Genomic DNA, 13252 nt, shown 5'->3' on the forward strand with positions numbered 1-13252 from the left:
TTTTTTTTTTTTTTTTTAGAAAAATAGAAACATAGAGAAAATATACATGCAGTTCCTACTAAAAGATACTAGGACCTGTCTGAGAAACATCAGACTGCAGCATGAAGACAGGGAATGTCTGACATTGAACCTGGAAGATTGGATTGAATCAGCATGGAAGCAAGTGTTTAAGGAATACCAAATGACAGGGGATACAGGGGAGGTAGTTGGGGAGCTAGTGCTAGTCAGATCTGGAGTAATTCAAATATCAAAATAACTATTCATGGTAATGAGTTATAACCCATTATATAAAATAAGTATCCCGGGCCATGCTTATACAAACAGAGTAGAAAGTATGGAATATTGCTAATGAAATGGACACAATGTTTCCTTGTGGCAGAATGCCAAGAAAGAGAAAGCGAGAAAGCTGAGAGGGTGAAAGAAGGCAAGGATGGGGGAAGGGAAGGGAGAGAGGAAGAGAGCAGGTAACAGGAAGGAAGCAGACAGGAAAGGAAAGAAGCAGGCTAGGAAATCACCAGTAGGCACCAAAATCAGTTAGAGTCTTCATTGTTGTAGCTGATAATATCAAAGAGAGCTAGCAATTTCAAATTGGAAAAACCTACTTACCCCAGTGCTCAAAATGAGTATCACCTAACCTGATCACTGGATAAGCCAGAATCTTTTTGGCACAATACTGAGAAAGATACACTGTCTCTATCAGAATTCCACCTGACCCTGGCCCTGCCAAGGGAATGGAAATGAATTAAACAGGAAGGCAGGAAGTGACCTGGCTCATTTGAAAAAAAAAATTACATATATGTTATTCAGAAAACTTGTCAGATCTCTGAAGAGGAAGTTACTATGTTACATTCATAAGCAAACCGAGAAATTAGTCTATATTAGAACAGATTAAAAATATATTCTTGGGCTGGAGGGTTGGCTCAGGGTTTGAACACTGGCTGTTCTTCCAGAGTTCCTGAGTTCAATTCCCAGCATCCCCATGGTGGCTCACAACTGTCTATAACTGTAGTTCCAAGAGATCCGATACCCTCCCCTGGTGTGCAAATGTACATGCAGACAGCCCAGCCATATACATAAATACATCTTTAAAATGCATTCTTATAAAGGGGAAACATTATATGAACAACAGAAAGCTACAAAAATGAAAAACTTTAAAAGATATCATTTCTTTTTCTTACTGAATCATCCATAATTATAAAAATCATCATTTTTTCATACCCGAATTAGGAGTGATCATCAGATTTCACTTTCATGCAGTTATCAGACATTTGCAGGGAACAAACGGGTATGGTTTCCCCTTCTGGATTTTAGTGATTGGCTACTGCTAAGAACCCCGCACGATTAAGTAGACATCCTTACACGTGCCTTGTTTTTCTCTTTTTATAATATACATAATAATGCACATAAAACTAGCAAATTGAAAATGACACAACCACAATTCTCTCGCCTCTTCCTTCCATACACTGAGATTCCACCATGACCAGATCCATTCCTTAAAGATGAGAGTGGAAACTTCTGAAATCCACTTTGGGTTCTTCAGGAATTCTCTTTGACGGGGGCCCTGTTTCTAGAAGGGGGAAGTGTTTCTTTGTTTTTCTTCAGCTCTTAGGTTAGCAAGTGGGTGTGCATTGCGCAGAGCAGGGTATGAGGGGCTCCAGCATGGAGCTCCAGTTGGAACCCCAGAGCCTTGCTGTGTGCACGTGTGCATCTGCTGTCTCCCCCTGGCTTGATCTCAGGAAGAGAAGATTCTTTCCTTTACACAGGGCACAAACAGCTGTTACACACACACACACACACACACACACACACACACACACAGAGAGAGAGAGAGAGAGAGAGAGAGAGAGAGAGAGAGAACACATGTTGCTGTTGCACACTTTACAATTCATTACAACACCTGGGGCCTTTGCATCTCTGAAATGCCACAAAAACAGAATTTGTCCTTTTGATTTCTTGGGACCTGCATTTAGGGTCCCAAGCTTAGATGTGCTTGTTCAACATCTGAAATTTACCCAGCTGGGGTAGACAGAGTACACATGGGCTTATTCTGCGACCTGGAGGCCGGGAAGCAGCTGGCCAACTGTGACAGAGCTATGCAGTTTTGGCTGCAGCAGCCAAACGATGCCTGCTGTCTGCCACCATTTCCTGTGTAGCACAGCTGGGACCTTGCAAGAGCCTGCTCCTGAATGTGATTGTGAAGAAACCGTAGGCAAACCCAAATGGATAGCTTACAAAATGCATGGCCTGTATTCTTCCGTGACTCTGAGATGAAGGAACTCAAAGAAAGTGGATGGGTTTGTGTCGAAGGGGACCGAGTCCGAAGACAGTGCAGTGCATGGCTCTGGGTTGGTCTTGAGCTGGCAGAGTGAACACGGGAGGGTATGATCCAGGCAACAAGTGAAAGTATAATACAAACTCTCCTCTCCCTCCCCTCTTTCTTCCCCTTGCTTGCTCTCTGGCTTCCCTGTATATGTAACACACACAAACACACAGCAAAAGAGAGCATACAAGATAAAAAACAGAAGGCAGGCAATGATTCCAATTCTTGTTAAATAGCAAATGTATAAACATTATATGGAATGATCACGATTCTGTGTGGTGATGGGATTTTGAGTAATCTACATTCTTTATACAGTTACGGGTGGTACCACTTTTCAGTATGTGCTATTTTATAAACATTGAAGCAATATTTTTGTGTGAAAGGACAAAAAAATTGCTTGAAAAAATCATAAGAGATTTTCACATTAAAACCCCCCTGCTTTACTTCATTTTTCGGTTTGTGGCATGCTGCGTGCGTTACTTTAAACATTTTGCATTTTGAGGCTAAAATGTTTCCAGGCGCGCTGAGCAGCCACAGGAACATGAGCAGAGTCTCTGGGTTGGGAAGGACAACAGCGTCTGATTTTCTGCAGTATTTCTATTTGGAATGAAGGGTCTTGAGGTCATTCCAAAGTTCTCTAGTTCTCTAGAGTTCCCTTAGGACTCTGCTCCGTTGATCTTATTAACCTGACCACCCTAAGGGCATACCATGCAGGCCCTGAGAGGTGCACCCAGGAACTCACAAGGCCTCCGGGAACTTGAATGTGTTGCCTTGCACAGTGGCTAGGCTCACCCTCCATGCCAGCTGCCTTAAGGTGTTCTGAGAACTAACAAGGAGGCTTCTAGAATGGTTTGAGCTGCTCAGATGAAAGAAACAAACCTCCAGTTTTGTTTATAAAACAACCCCCTTTGCCAGTGGGTCCACCAAGTCAGCCATGATCTGAGAAAGACCAGTGGCATCAAAGATAGCACTAACAATGCAAGAAAGGTAGATGTTGGTGTGAAGTGCCACAGATGGTAACAGCTTGGTGGATTTACTTGAGGTGGATGATAAAACTCTTCAGTTAACAGAAGAGCAGAACCGGCTCTTACCTGCTGAGGCATCTCTCCACCCCACCCCACTAGATACAGTTTACAACAAATGCTTCATTTCTGTTTGTATGGGGTTGTCAAATGTAAAGATAAGCACACATGATGGGTAAGAGGCGGCCCTTACTACTTTGCTGGATAGACTAATCCTAACATCCACACCCACAAATGGTCCCTGCACCTTGCAGCGTATGATTTGCTTTCTGGCTAAATAGAACATGTACATTTTTGACTCTAATGTATAGAGCCTGCTTGCTGGAAGGCTTTTCTTGTTGGCTTAATGAATTCTGGGAAATGCCAAGGTGCTAATGAACTACTGGTGACCTCTAGGAGCTGCAGAGGGTTTCCAGTGGCCAACTGGCAAGAAGCTGGATGCTGTCTTACAAATGCATTAAAATGAATTCATTAGTGACCCAGATGAGCATGGAAATGAATTCTTCTGCAGGTCATGAGAACACAGCCTAGCCTACACCTAGATGGTATGGGCAGAGGTCTCAAAAGACTTCGATACCTGAACCACAAAGGCTGTGAGGTACACCTGTTGTGTTTAAGCCCTCCGGTTTGTGATCATCTGCAACAGTGGATAATTAAACACAATTACATCACATAATGGTGACACTTTCCAAGAGTTCCCAGAGTTGTTCCTTCTGTCTCCTTGTGTGTGGGAGGAGGGTGGGCTGGAGAGTGGAAAAGTACAATCTAGAAGTTCTATCATTTCACTTGCAAATGCTTTTAGTACACATCTCTAGAGGATAAGGACTTTTCAATTGTGCCAGATGCCAGAAAAATCCAGTTTAGTTGAGAATAAGAATGGACAAGTACTTTACCACGGAGCTGCACTCCCAATGCCATGAGAGGGTGCTTTCTAAGGCCACCTAGACAATAGAGTTAACATGTGCTTTTGACAAAATAAAATCTTGATCCTGTCAGCTAAAGGGTGGAAAAGCATAAAAGCTTTTACTTCAAATGCCATAGCTGGTTGTGGTTTTTGTTGCTGTTGTTGTTTAGAGCACACTTACCAAGCACTTAGTTGTCTCTGTAATGCGCTTGTCTGTCATGCAGTATCTCAAGTAATTCAAGATCAATTTCAATTGTCCACTTAAGACCCTTAGCTGGACTTGGTGGAACATATCTGTAATCCCAGCAGGCAAAAGGCAGAGAATCAGGAACTGGACACTACTACAGTAGCCTCAGCTACAGTAGTGTGAACTTATTTTTTAAAATGCACCCATCCACTTACCAAACAAAGAAAAAGCCCCATCCAGCCCCTAAGAATCACACTTACTTTTAACTTCTTGTAATTCCCTGTCCCATCTAATTACCATTTCTATCGCCCCCATTTCCTAGCTGGTTACATCCTTTTTCTCTTTTGGCTAGCCAAGCTTATCTCTCTTTGACACTGAGCACTGAGGCGTGCTCCGTAAGGGAAAGACAGAGCTCTGGGTTCAGTGCCATCTCTATCACTGGGCAGCTCTGTAGTGTTGGGCAGGCAATTCTTTGAGCTTGGTACAATAGTGCATCGCAGGGTTGTGGTGAGGATTACACAGAACGCAGGCAGTGTGCAAATATCCACCCGGCACAGAGAAAGCACCTTTTCCAAAGCTGTCTTTGTGGCTCTCCAAAGGCTGAGTACTACAAAGCCCAGTACCTTGCCTCCCCGCCTTTGTCGCAGGGGTTGCAGGGACTTGTAGTTTTAGATCCTCAAGTCACGTTTCCTCCCTGAGTTGGACAGCGAGAGAAGGAACTACACATCCCAGCGGGCTCTGAAAAGAAAGTAGGACTCAGAAAACCGAGCGCCCGTGCCGGGTGTCCTTTTGCGCTGGATTACCCTAGTGCAAACGCCAGTTACCGCTCCTACCGGGCCCCGAAGCCCAGGGGCGCAGCAGCGCTTAGGCGACTGGAGCTCTCTGGCGCCGGCCTTGCGCTCGCTTGTATACCCAACTGTCAAACTGGGATGTAAAGAAAGGCGCACTCCAAGCATCCGGTAGATGTGCGGTCCCTTTATTGTGTGTGGGCTCCACAGAGGCAAGGAGACAGAAGTAAAATGAGCGAATTGTGAGCATCAGGGGGAAAAAGTAGAGAATGAAAGATGGGGAAGACAGCGACCTTTGCAAACAAAGCCTGCCACTGGGGACTTTTAATCCAAAAGAGGGGGCAGATCGGTCGCTGCTGGAGCTGACACAGACCGCTCTGCTGTCCCCTGCCCTTCGAGGTCCCGAAGTCTGGCCTGTTTCAGGGGGCTGCTCATCACCCTGTCATCAGGCACTCCACCCCCATCCTCTCGGCATCGGTAGTTTCCCTGGCGTCTCAGCCACGCGTGGCGCTGGGGAGGAAGAGGACGAGCCGAGGGCAGGCCAGGAAAGGTCACTTCTTTGCGTGGCGGGTACTCAGGTCCCCCGTAGTAGCAAGAACGGTTTTTCGACTGGTCATGAGAATGCGAGTGTCCAGAGGCGGCAGCTGAGGCCGGGAATAATCCGGTGGAGAACCCCGTAGAGGAACTAAGTCCGCGGGGAGCTCATGGCGCCTCAGCACCGAGGGCAACGACCTGATTTCTCCTAGGGTGAAGGATGTCACCGGGGAGCCAGGAGCCTTCCTCCGGGCGCGCCAGGCCCGCACAGTCCGGGAGCCTTGCGCTCTGGCCCGGGGATACTGGCGCAGGGACCCAAGGGAGCGGGTGCCCAGGCTTCACCGGCAAGGAGGAGGAGCAAGAGGAGGAGCCGGGCTGTGAGGCGCGGGCGTCACCGCCCACCCGGCGGCGAGGAGGCGGACCTGCTCCGAGCGCGGCGCGCGCCGGGGCTGAGCCTTGCAAACAAGTGTCTCTGGCAGTGTCCCCGCGGCCCTCCGGCGGCCCTCGTCGCGCTAGGGCTGTCTTCTCCGGACAGAAGGAACCGAGGAAGCCCCGGGAGCCGCCACCGCCACCGCCGCCACCACTCTCGGCCTTAGCCCCGCGTTAGGGGCCGCGGACTCAGCTCGGCTGCTCGGCTCGTGGATGCGGGGTCGCAGCGCGGGCAGCGCCCCGGCTCCTACAGAGCAGCTCCTGACAGAAGAACGCGCGTGGCTGTCCCCACCCCTGGGAGGGGTTGCCGGTGTCGCGAGCTGCCGCTCAGTTTGCAGCGCTCTCTCCTGGGAGAATCCGTCACCGGGAAAGAGTAGAAACCACCTGGCCGAGGCACAGAAGTGGCTCCGGAGGGAGCCGGCGTAAGGTCCGCTGCCTCGTGTCCGCTAAGGGCGCGGCGATCCGGGATCCGCCGGCCGGAGCCCAGGCGCAGCCGGGAGCTTGCGGGTGGCGAAGCCAGGCGCACCGCCTTCTGGACGTCTGCTGAGCGGTTCCCTGCGTCCCGCGGGGTCCTGCAACCCCGACCCCCCGGCTGGAAGCCACGGAGAACCGCTGCCGCGGACTGCGGACCAACATCGTCCCTCCCGAAAGCGGATTCTGCTATGACAGCTGGGCTCTCCAAGGGGTTAACCTGGGTGTCCTCGGTAAAGTTGTCGCCGAGCCGGGAGCCCGTTTAGGGGTCGCAGCGCCGCGGCTCGGGGGGCGGCCGGGTGGCCGGCGGCGGCCGTGGCTCGGCGGAACCCGCGCGGCCGGGGGGCTTCTGGGGGTGTGCGCCCCCAGCCGGCTGCCCTCGTGGATGCCTCCCGGCGGCGGCGGGCCCATGAAAGACTGCGAGTACAGTCAGATCAGCACCCACAGCTCCTCCCCCATGGAGTCGCCCCACAAGAAGAAGAAAATCGCGGCCCGGAGGAAATGGGAGGTGTTCCCAGGAAGAAACAAGTTCTTTTGCAACGGGAGGATCATGATGGCCCGGCAGACCGGCGTCTTCTACCTGACTCTCATTCTCATCCTGGTCACTAGTGGACTCTTCTTCGCCTTCGAGTAAGTGGCGGCTTCCAGATGCCGTGCTCCCCAACTCCTCCTGCCCCTACTTTGGCGACTTTCGTTTTCTGGTGTATATTGTTATATAATGTCAGCCTGCTTTTCCTTTATGGGATTTTTCAGCCCCCTGGAATAATGCCTTGTTGGGGCTGAATCCTGGAAGTAAGGAAGAGGAGAGAGGGGCGCTTGTAAGGTGTGCCAGGTCACTGGCTCCAGAGCATTGGCTAGAACCAAGCAGGTGGACTCTGAGTTTGGAACTAGCACATCAGCCCAGGTGCAGCCTTCTGGGGTGGGGTGGAGAATTCTAAGAGAGACTTGACTTAGTCCTTATCCCCGCCCCTGTGACCTCCCATCCCACCCCTGCTAAGGAAGTTCGAGGCATCTTTTTAAACCGAGTTGACTGAATCTTAGTTATTTTAGGTTGAAAGTGTTGATTACCCACAGTGTCCTGCATGGGTAATTTCATGTTTCATTTCCTTGTACCCCTGATTAACAGTCTTACCAAGGGTGGAGTGTACCTTCTTTCAAAGAAGTTTCCCCAGGAAATAGCCACAGTTGATCTTTTGGGAACAGGAGAGAGATGTAAGGCCTGGAGAGGAAAACCAGACACCACGTGGCTCCTTCTGATTCCGGAAACAACCCTTTGGGGCTCTATCCTGGGGGCTGCGGGGGTGGGGGACGACCACTACATGGAAGTCTTTAGGAAAATCAGATAGATCTTAACAACTATCCCTCTGCTTGCTGAAGACAGGTCTTCCTTACTAGTAGCCCATAGGTAGAGTTTAGCCATAATCCGGATCAAATGCTCAGACTGAGTTCAACCATCTGCAGCTTCTCACCCCCCCCCCCAATTCTATGCCCAACAAAAATTAAAGTCTCTATTCAAACTTTTCAAAAGGAGTACGTTTATGGGCAGAATCTCTTTGAGCTGCCCATATTCCATCTGTTAACGGCATTGTATGTGTTTTCAGTCCTTGAGGCAGTGTCTGGCTAGGGTTATCTAAAACCTACTATGTTTGTTCAGTTTTGTCTTTAACAAGTACTGGGCACTGATTTTGACACCCACACCCCTCCCTGATTTTCTTGTTGACCCTCCTACAGACCATACCCCTCCGTTTTTGACTCTGGATTGCCCCGGTGTCTCATAGGTTACCCTTTGTGGGTGTTTGAGACTAAATTGGTGGCATCTATTGGGGGACCCATGGGCTGGAGGGAAGGGATATGGGCTGCATGTAGAATGCCAAAGAGGCATAACCTGTGGGGCTCCTGTTGTTTCTGGGTCCCCAGCCAGGCTGCCAACTGAGTGGACCCGTGGAACCTGGAGGAGGGGGGACAGGGGGTTCGGATGTGTTTGCGTTTAACTTGAGAACCAACACCCAGGTGAGAGTAGAGGTGCCACATGTCTAACGGAAGTGCCATCCCCTCTGCGGTGGCTTTAGTTGCAGGCGGCTTCAGCCTGGAGAGTTGTCACTGCTTCAACTGTCACAAAATGCTTGGAGCAGATTTGTATTTACAATTTATTAGCGGTTCTAAGAGTAGAGAAAAATCAGGTAGTCGTCACGATCTGGTCATACAGAGCTTCTGTTGCTAGTGTCTTGCATGTAGGGTGGTGAGTAAGTCACTCTTGATGTGTATCCAAATCGTCACTGTGTGGTGCGGCCACCCCACTGCCACCCCCATTATTATGTTCTTTTGTTTTCCAGTTCAAATATCACTTCTAACCAAGTCATCATAAATTTGTTTTTATTTCTCAGTCTCTCTCTGAATGTCCTTTTCCAAGAGTTCCCTAAAGCCTTCACTTGCAGCTTATTAAAGATCGCTTGCTGCACCAGTGCTGTGCTAGCGGACGACTGTAGGAATAACCGTGGGCACCCGGGTTTTATTAGATCCTATTTGCAGCATCGTTATTATGTCTGCTCTGTGGGAGTCAGGGTGTGTACGTGCGAGCATGCTCTCTCTCCACCACCTTGGCTTCAGCATGGCCGTTTGAAGTTTCAAGAAAGCAGGAGGCTCATCCTAGTGCTGCGCTTCAGTGGAGAAGCATCATAGGGTTCACTCAAACCTCAGGCCGCTAGGGTTTGGTAAGACATGACTGGTTACCACTGTAGTCACTGTATTCTGTGACTGTATTCCATGGCTTTGTCCTGGGTACTGACGTCATTATAAGTTTTTAATCACAGCTAGTGACAGAATGAAGTCAAATTACTCTAACCAAGTTAATTTGCCGGAGACTCAAAACCCAATTCATCACACGCATAGGAGATGCCGATATTGTCCACTCCTGTCTGTCTGTCTTCCGGTCATTCTTTGGTTACTGAAGTTCTCTATGTGATTGTTTAGTTTTGAGTGTTGGTAGCTTTTCATGTGAACAGATCTGTTAGGCTTGTCATCAGGATCAAACACCCTAAAAAACAATTGAAAGGAAGAAAGATAGATGTATGTTGGCTCACGGTTTGGAAGGCCTCAGCCTCTGTTTGCCTGAGACATTGCTCTCAGGCCTAAGGAGAAGAAAGATAATATGCCAGCAGGGCCACGTGCTTGTGGAAGGCTGCTTACCTCATGGCAGCTAGGAAGGAGAGAGAGAGAGAGAGAGAGAGAGAGAGAGAGAGAGAGAGAGAGAGAAATGGGTGCCAACTGGACCTACTTCTCACCACAAGGCCCAATCTCCTACCACCTCCCACTGATACCATTATATAAACCCACTCTTTGCCTTCCTCATTCTCACTCTGGAACAATGAATGAGGCAGGTGAGTGGAGAGAAGTGAACTCAGCAGAACCCAGCAACAGGTGTTGGTAGTGACTTCAGCCCCTGGAGAATGCAAAGTAGACATGATTATTTCCCACAAGAGAGATGAAGGGAGAGATCACAACTCTAGCTGCAGGAAGGCTGCTGAGCCCACAGCAGTTCTCCTGAGGTTCGCCCATCCTGTTCTCTGCAAAGTATAGAATCTGGTTAGAAATGGAACTTTTGGAAATGTGCATCCTAAACAGTTTTCCAGCAGCATGACCCTCAATAACTGGTCATCTTTTATAAACTTTGTGTTGGTGAGATTTATCATCGTCGTCTTTGTCATCGTCATCAAATTGATACCACTTAGGATCCCCTGGGAAAACAGAACCTCAACTGAAAAGTTGCCCAGATCACATTGGCCTGTGGCCTTGTCTATGAAATATTGTCTTGATTAACGATTGGTGTGGGTGGGCTCAGTCCACTGTGAGTAACACAGTCCCTAGGCTCTGTAACAGACGTAGCTAAGCAAACTAGTGTGCAGTATCCCTCCACGGTTTCTGCATTGGTTCCTGTGTTAACTTCCCTCAGCAGTGGATTGGAACCTGGAAGTATAAGCTGAAATGGACTCTTTCTTCCCAAAGGTGCTTTGGCAGTGGTTCTCAACCTTTGGGTCATGACCCCCAAAGGACCATGGGAAAACATGGGTATTTATTTATATTATGATTCATAACAGTACCAAAATTCCAGCCATGAAGTAGCAAAGAAAGTAGCTTTAGGATTGGGAGAGGGGTTACCACAGCATGAGGAACTTGGCGTTAGAAAAACTGAGAACCACTGGATTCGCGTGTTTTATCACAGCAGTGGACTCTAGGCTACATCAGGCTGAAGATGAAAGCCAGCCTAGTACACCTCACTTCTGAAATCTATAAAGTGGGTCTACCTTTAAATGTTAACCGTCCGTGGGAAACTGTTCTTAGGAAGGTGACCTGCGTGGTGCAGGGGGAACCAATGCTGATTGTGTGGTATGTATTGTTAGAATAAGCCTCCCAAGGGCCCTGCCCTACCCTTTGAGAGCCTTTAGGGAGCATGTAGGTTAATGAGCAAGAGTGTGAAGACAGCATTACTAGTACTGAGAAACGAGGTGCCGTGCAGTCCCTCATGAGAACAGCGACCATTATAAAAGTCCCTCGAGCCTGTGTAAGCCCTGTCCTCGATTTTACCCCTGCAGGGTGGAAGGCCTGCAGGGGCACCCGAGGAAATGTCCCAACGCACGCCCCGATTCTGTCTCCACTTCTGGAACTTTCATCTTCAAACTGTAAACCAGTGAAGAAGCTACCAGAAGCAACCAGATGTAATACTTAACTCTTTCCAAGCAGGTCAGGGCCACTTACCTTTTTGGCAGGCTTTACTGGACATATGGAGCACTGATGGAAAGTGACACCATTTCATAGCTGGCATCTAAGAGGGGAGGAAGGGACGCTGGCGGCAGTGCATCACACTGCTCCCCTGCTTACTGGGGGGTCTCTTCAAAGGCTGCAGTGCCTTCATCCTCACAGCTACAGAATGGGCTTTGAAAAGATCATTGAACATTGCCAACACTTTCCCCTCTGAGTTATGCACACGTGGATATATGCAGCCTATTTTGTCGGGACTAAAAGTCTGAAAGTGACAGACCTTTGCTTCTCACTATTGCGATTCCAGCTGCTTCTCATGGGGGTAGAAAGAAGGACCAGGATGGGGAGGAGCGAGGTTCTTGTTGCAGACCTGTTTCAGACCCAGGTGTGACGGTGTGTCTCCCTGTGACAGGTTGAAAGTGTTGTGTGTGTGGGTCCCAGCATGAGTGAGAAGTTGGGGACATTCTCACACTGGCATTGCTAGAAGTCCCTTGATGTTGGTTTTAAGAAGCAGGGTGGGGCCAGCGATATGGTTCAACAGATAAAGGTGCTTGCAGTCAAGCTTGAGAGCCTGTGTTCCATCCCTGTGACCCACATAGTTGGAGACAACTGACTCCTGCAAGTGGCTCTGCCCTTCAAAATTTATGTGCTGGCATGTGTACAGACACACACACACACACACACACACATTGAATAGACAAATCCCAAAAGGTAGCATTTTTCTTTCTATTCTCTGCCGCCTCCTCTCCCCTCTCTTACTTTCCCCTTCTCTTGTTGACTTCTTTTCTTGTCAATTTAACTAATCCCCTCTGGAATAACTGCAGAGCCACTGGGAGCCAATAGAACTGTGGTCATACTTGCCTTGGTGACATTCTTGGTAAATACAAGTGTCACTTCCCATCATGATGATGTTGTTATAGGTGGAATAATCTTTGTTCTCTTGTGAGGTTGTTACTCTTGTAACACACAAGGTTCCCAGTTTGTGTTACTATGCTCTCCATCACTGTAACAAAGCGCCTGAGGTAACTAACTCAGGAAAAGAGAGGGCTTATTTGGCTGGTGGTTTGAGAGGCTCTAGCCTGTGGTTTGGTAGGCCATTTCATTTCGGACTCAAGTAGGGAGTTCTAGATGACAGTGGTGGGGAACACATAGTGGGACAAAACTCTTCCTAAAAAGTTGGCTAAAAAGCAAAAGAGGAAGACGGCAGAGACCCATAGTCCCTTTGGAGAGGATGCCCCAGTTATCTCAGGACTTGCCTAGGTAGGCCTTACCTCCTGACAATTCTTCCATCTCCCAGCAGTGCAACTCTGGAGACCTAACCTTTAACACATGGGCCTTGGGGAACATCTGCCTCCCGAGATGTAGCTGAGTCTGTCTTCTGTAAATAATGGTCAGTTCCAGTAATGTCTCTGTCATGGATGGGCTAGCTCATTATATAGTGGAGATGTGCTCTCAGGACCCCGAGGGACCTTTTTCTCTAGATGCTCTTGTACAGAGTGTGTCTGGTTTTGTACCATTCTCTGAAGACACCTGTGACATGTTTTATCTTCTTCTGGACAGATGCTAGGTATACTGTGGGTTGCAGAACATCTGGGGGTTGGTAGAAATGGCAGAAGTAACCCTCAGGACCTTATGAGACAATGTTCCCTGTCCTCACAGTGATGGGCAAGGACATTTGTGACTTGTTATGGTTCCCTGGGCGGCGGCTGCTGCTGCTGCTGCTTCTCCTTCTCTTTTTCCTTCTCCTTCTTTCTTTCTTTCTTTCTTTCTTTCTTTCTTTCTTTCTTTCTTTCTTTCTTTCTTTCTTTCTTTCTTTCTTCCTTCCTTCCTTCCTTCCTTCCT

General features: G+C 48.6%; 1 protein-coding gene across 4 annotated transcripts in view; it reads left to right on the plus strand.

Annotated features, from left to right (window-relative positions):
- Positions 1 to 6150: 6150 nt before the first annotated feature.
- Positions 6151 to 13252, plus strand: part of Zdhhc14 (zinc finger DHHC-type containing 14) — a 260087-nt gene continuing 252985 nt past the window's right edge. The window contains exon 1 of one of the 4 annotated variants that reach the window (XM_021186296.1): positions 6151 to 7285. In XM_021186296.1, the coding sequence (XP_021041955.1) occupies positions 7041 to 7285 (245 nt within the window). In that variant the 5' untranslated portion in view covers positions 6151 to 7040. The remainder of the gene's footprint in view (positions 7286 to 13252) is intronic. The other 3 variants (XM_029471060.1, XM_021186298.2, XM_029471061.1) reach the window with 3 other exon arrangements.

The sequence above is a fragment of the Mus caroli genome, chromosome 17 (assembly GCF_900094665.2).
Source record: "Mus caroli chromosome 17, CAROLI_EIJ_v1.1, whole genome shotgun sequence".
NCBI lineage: Eukaryota > Metazoa > Chordata > Mammalia > Rodentia > Muridae > Mus > Mus caroli.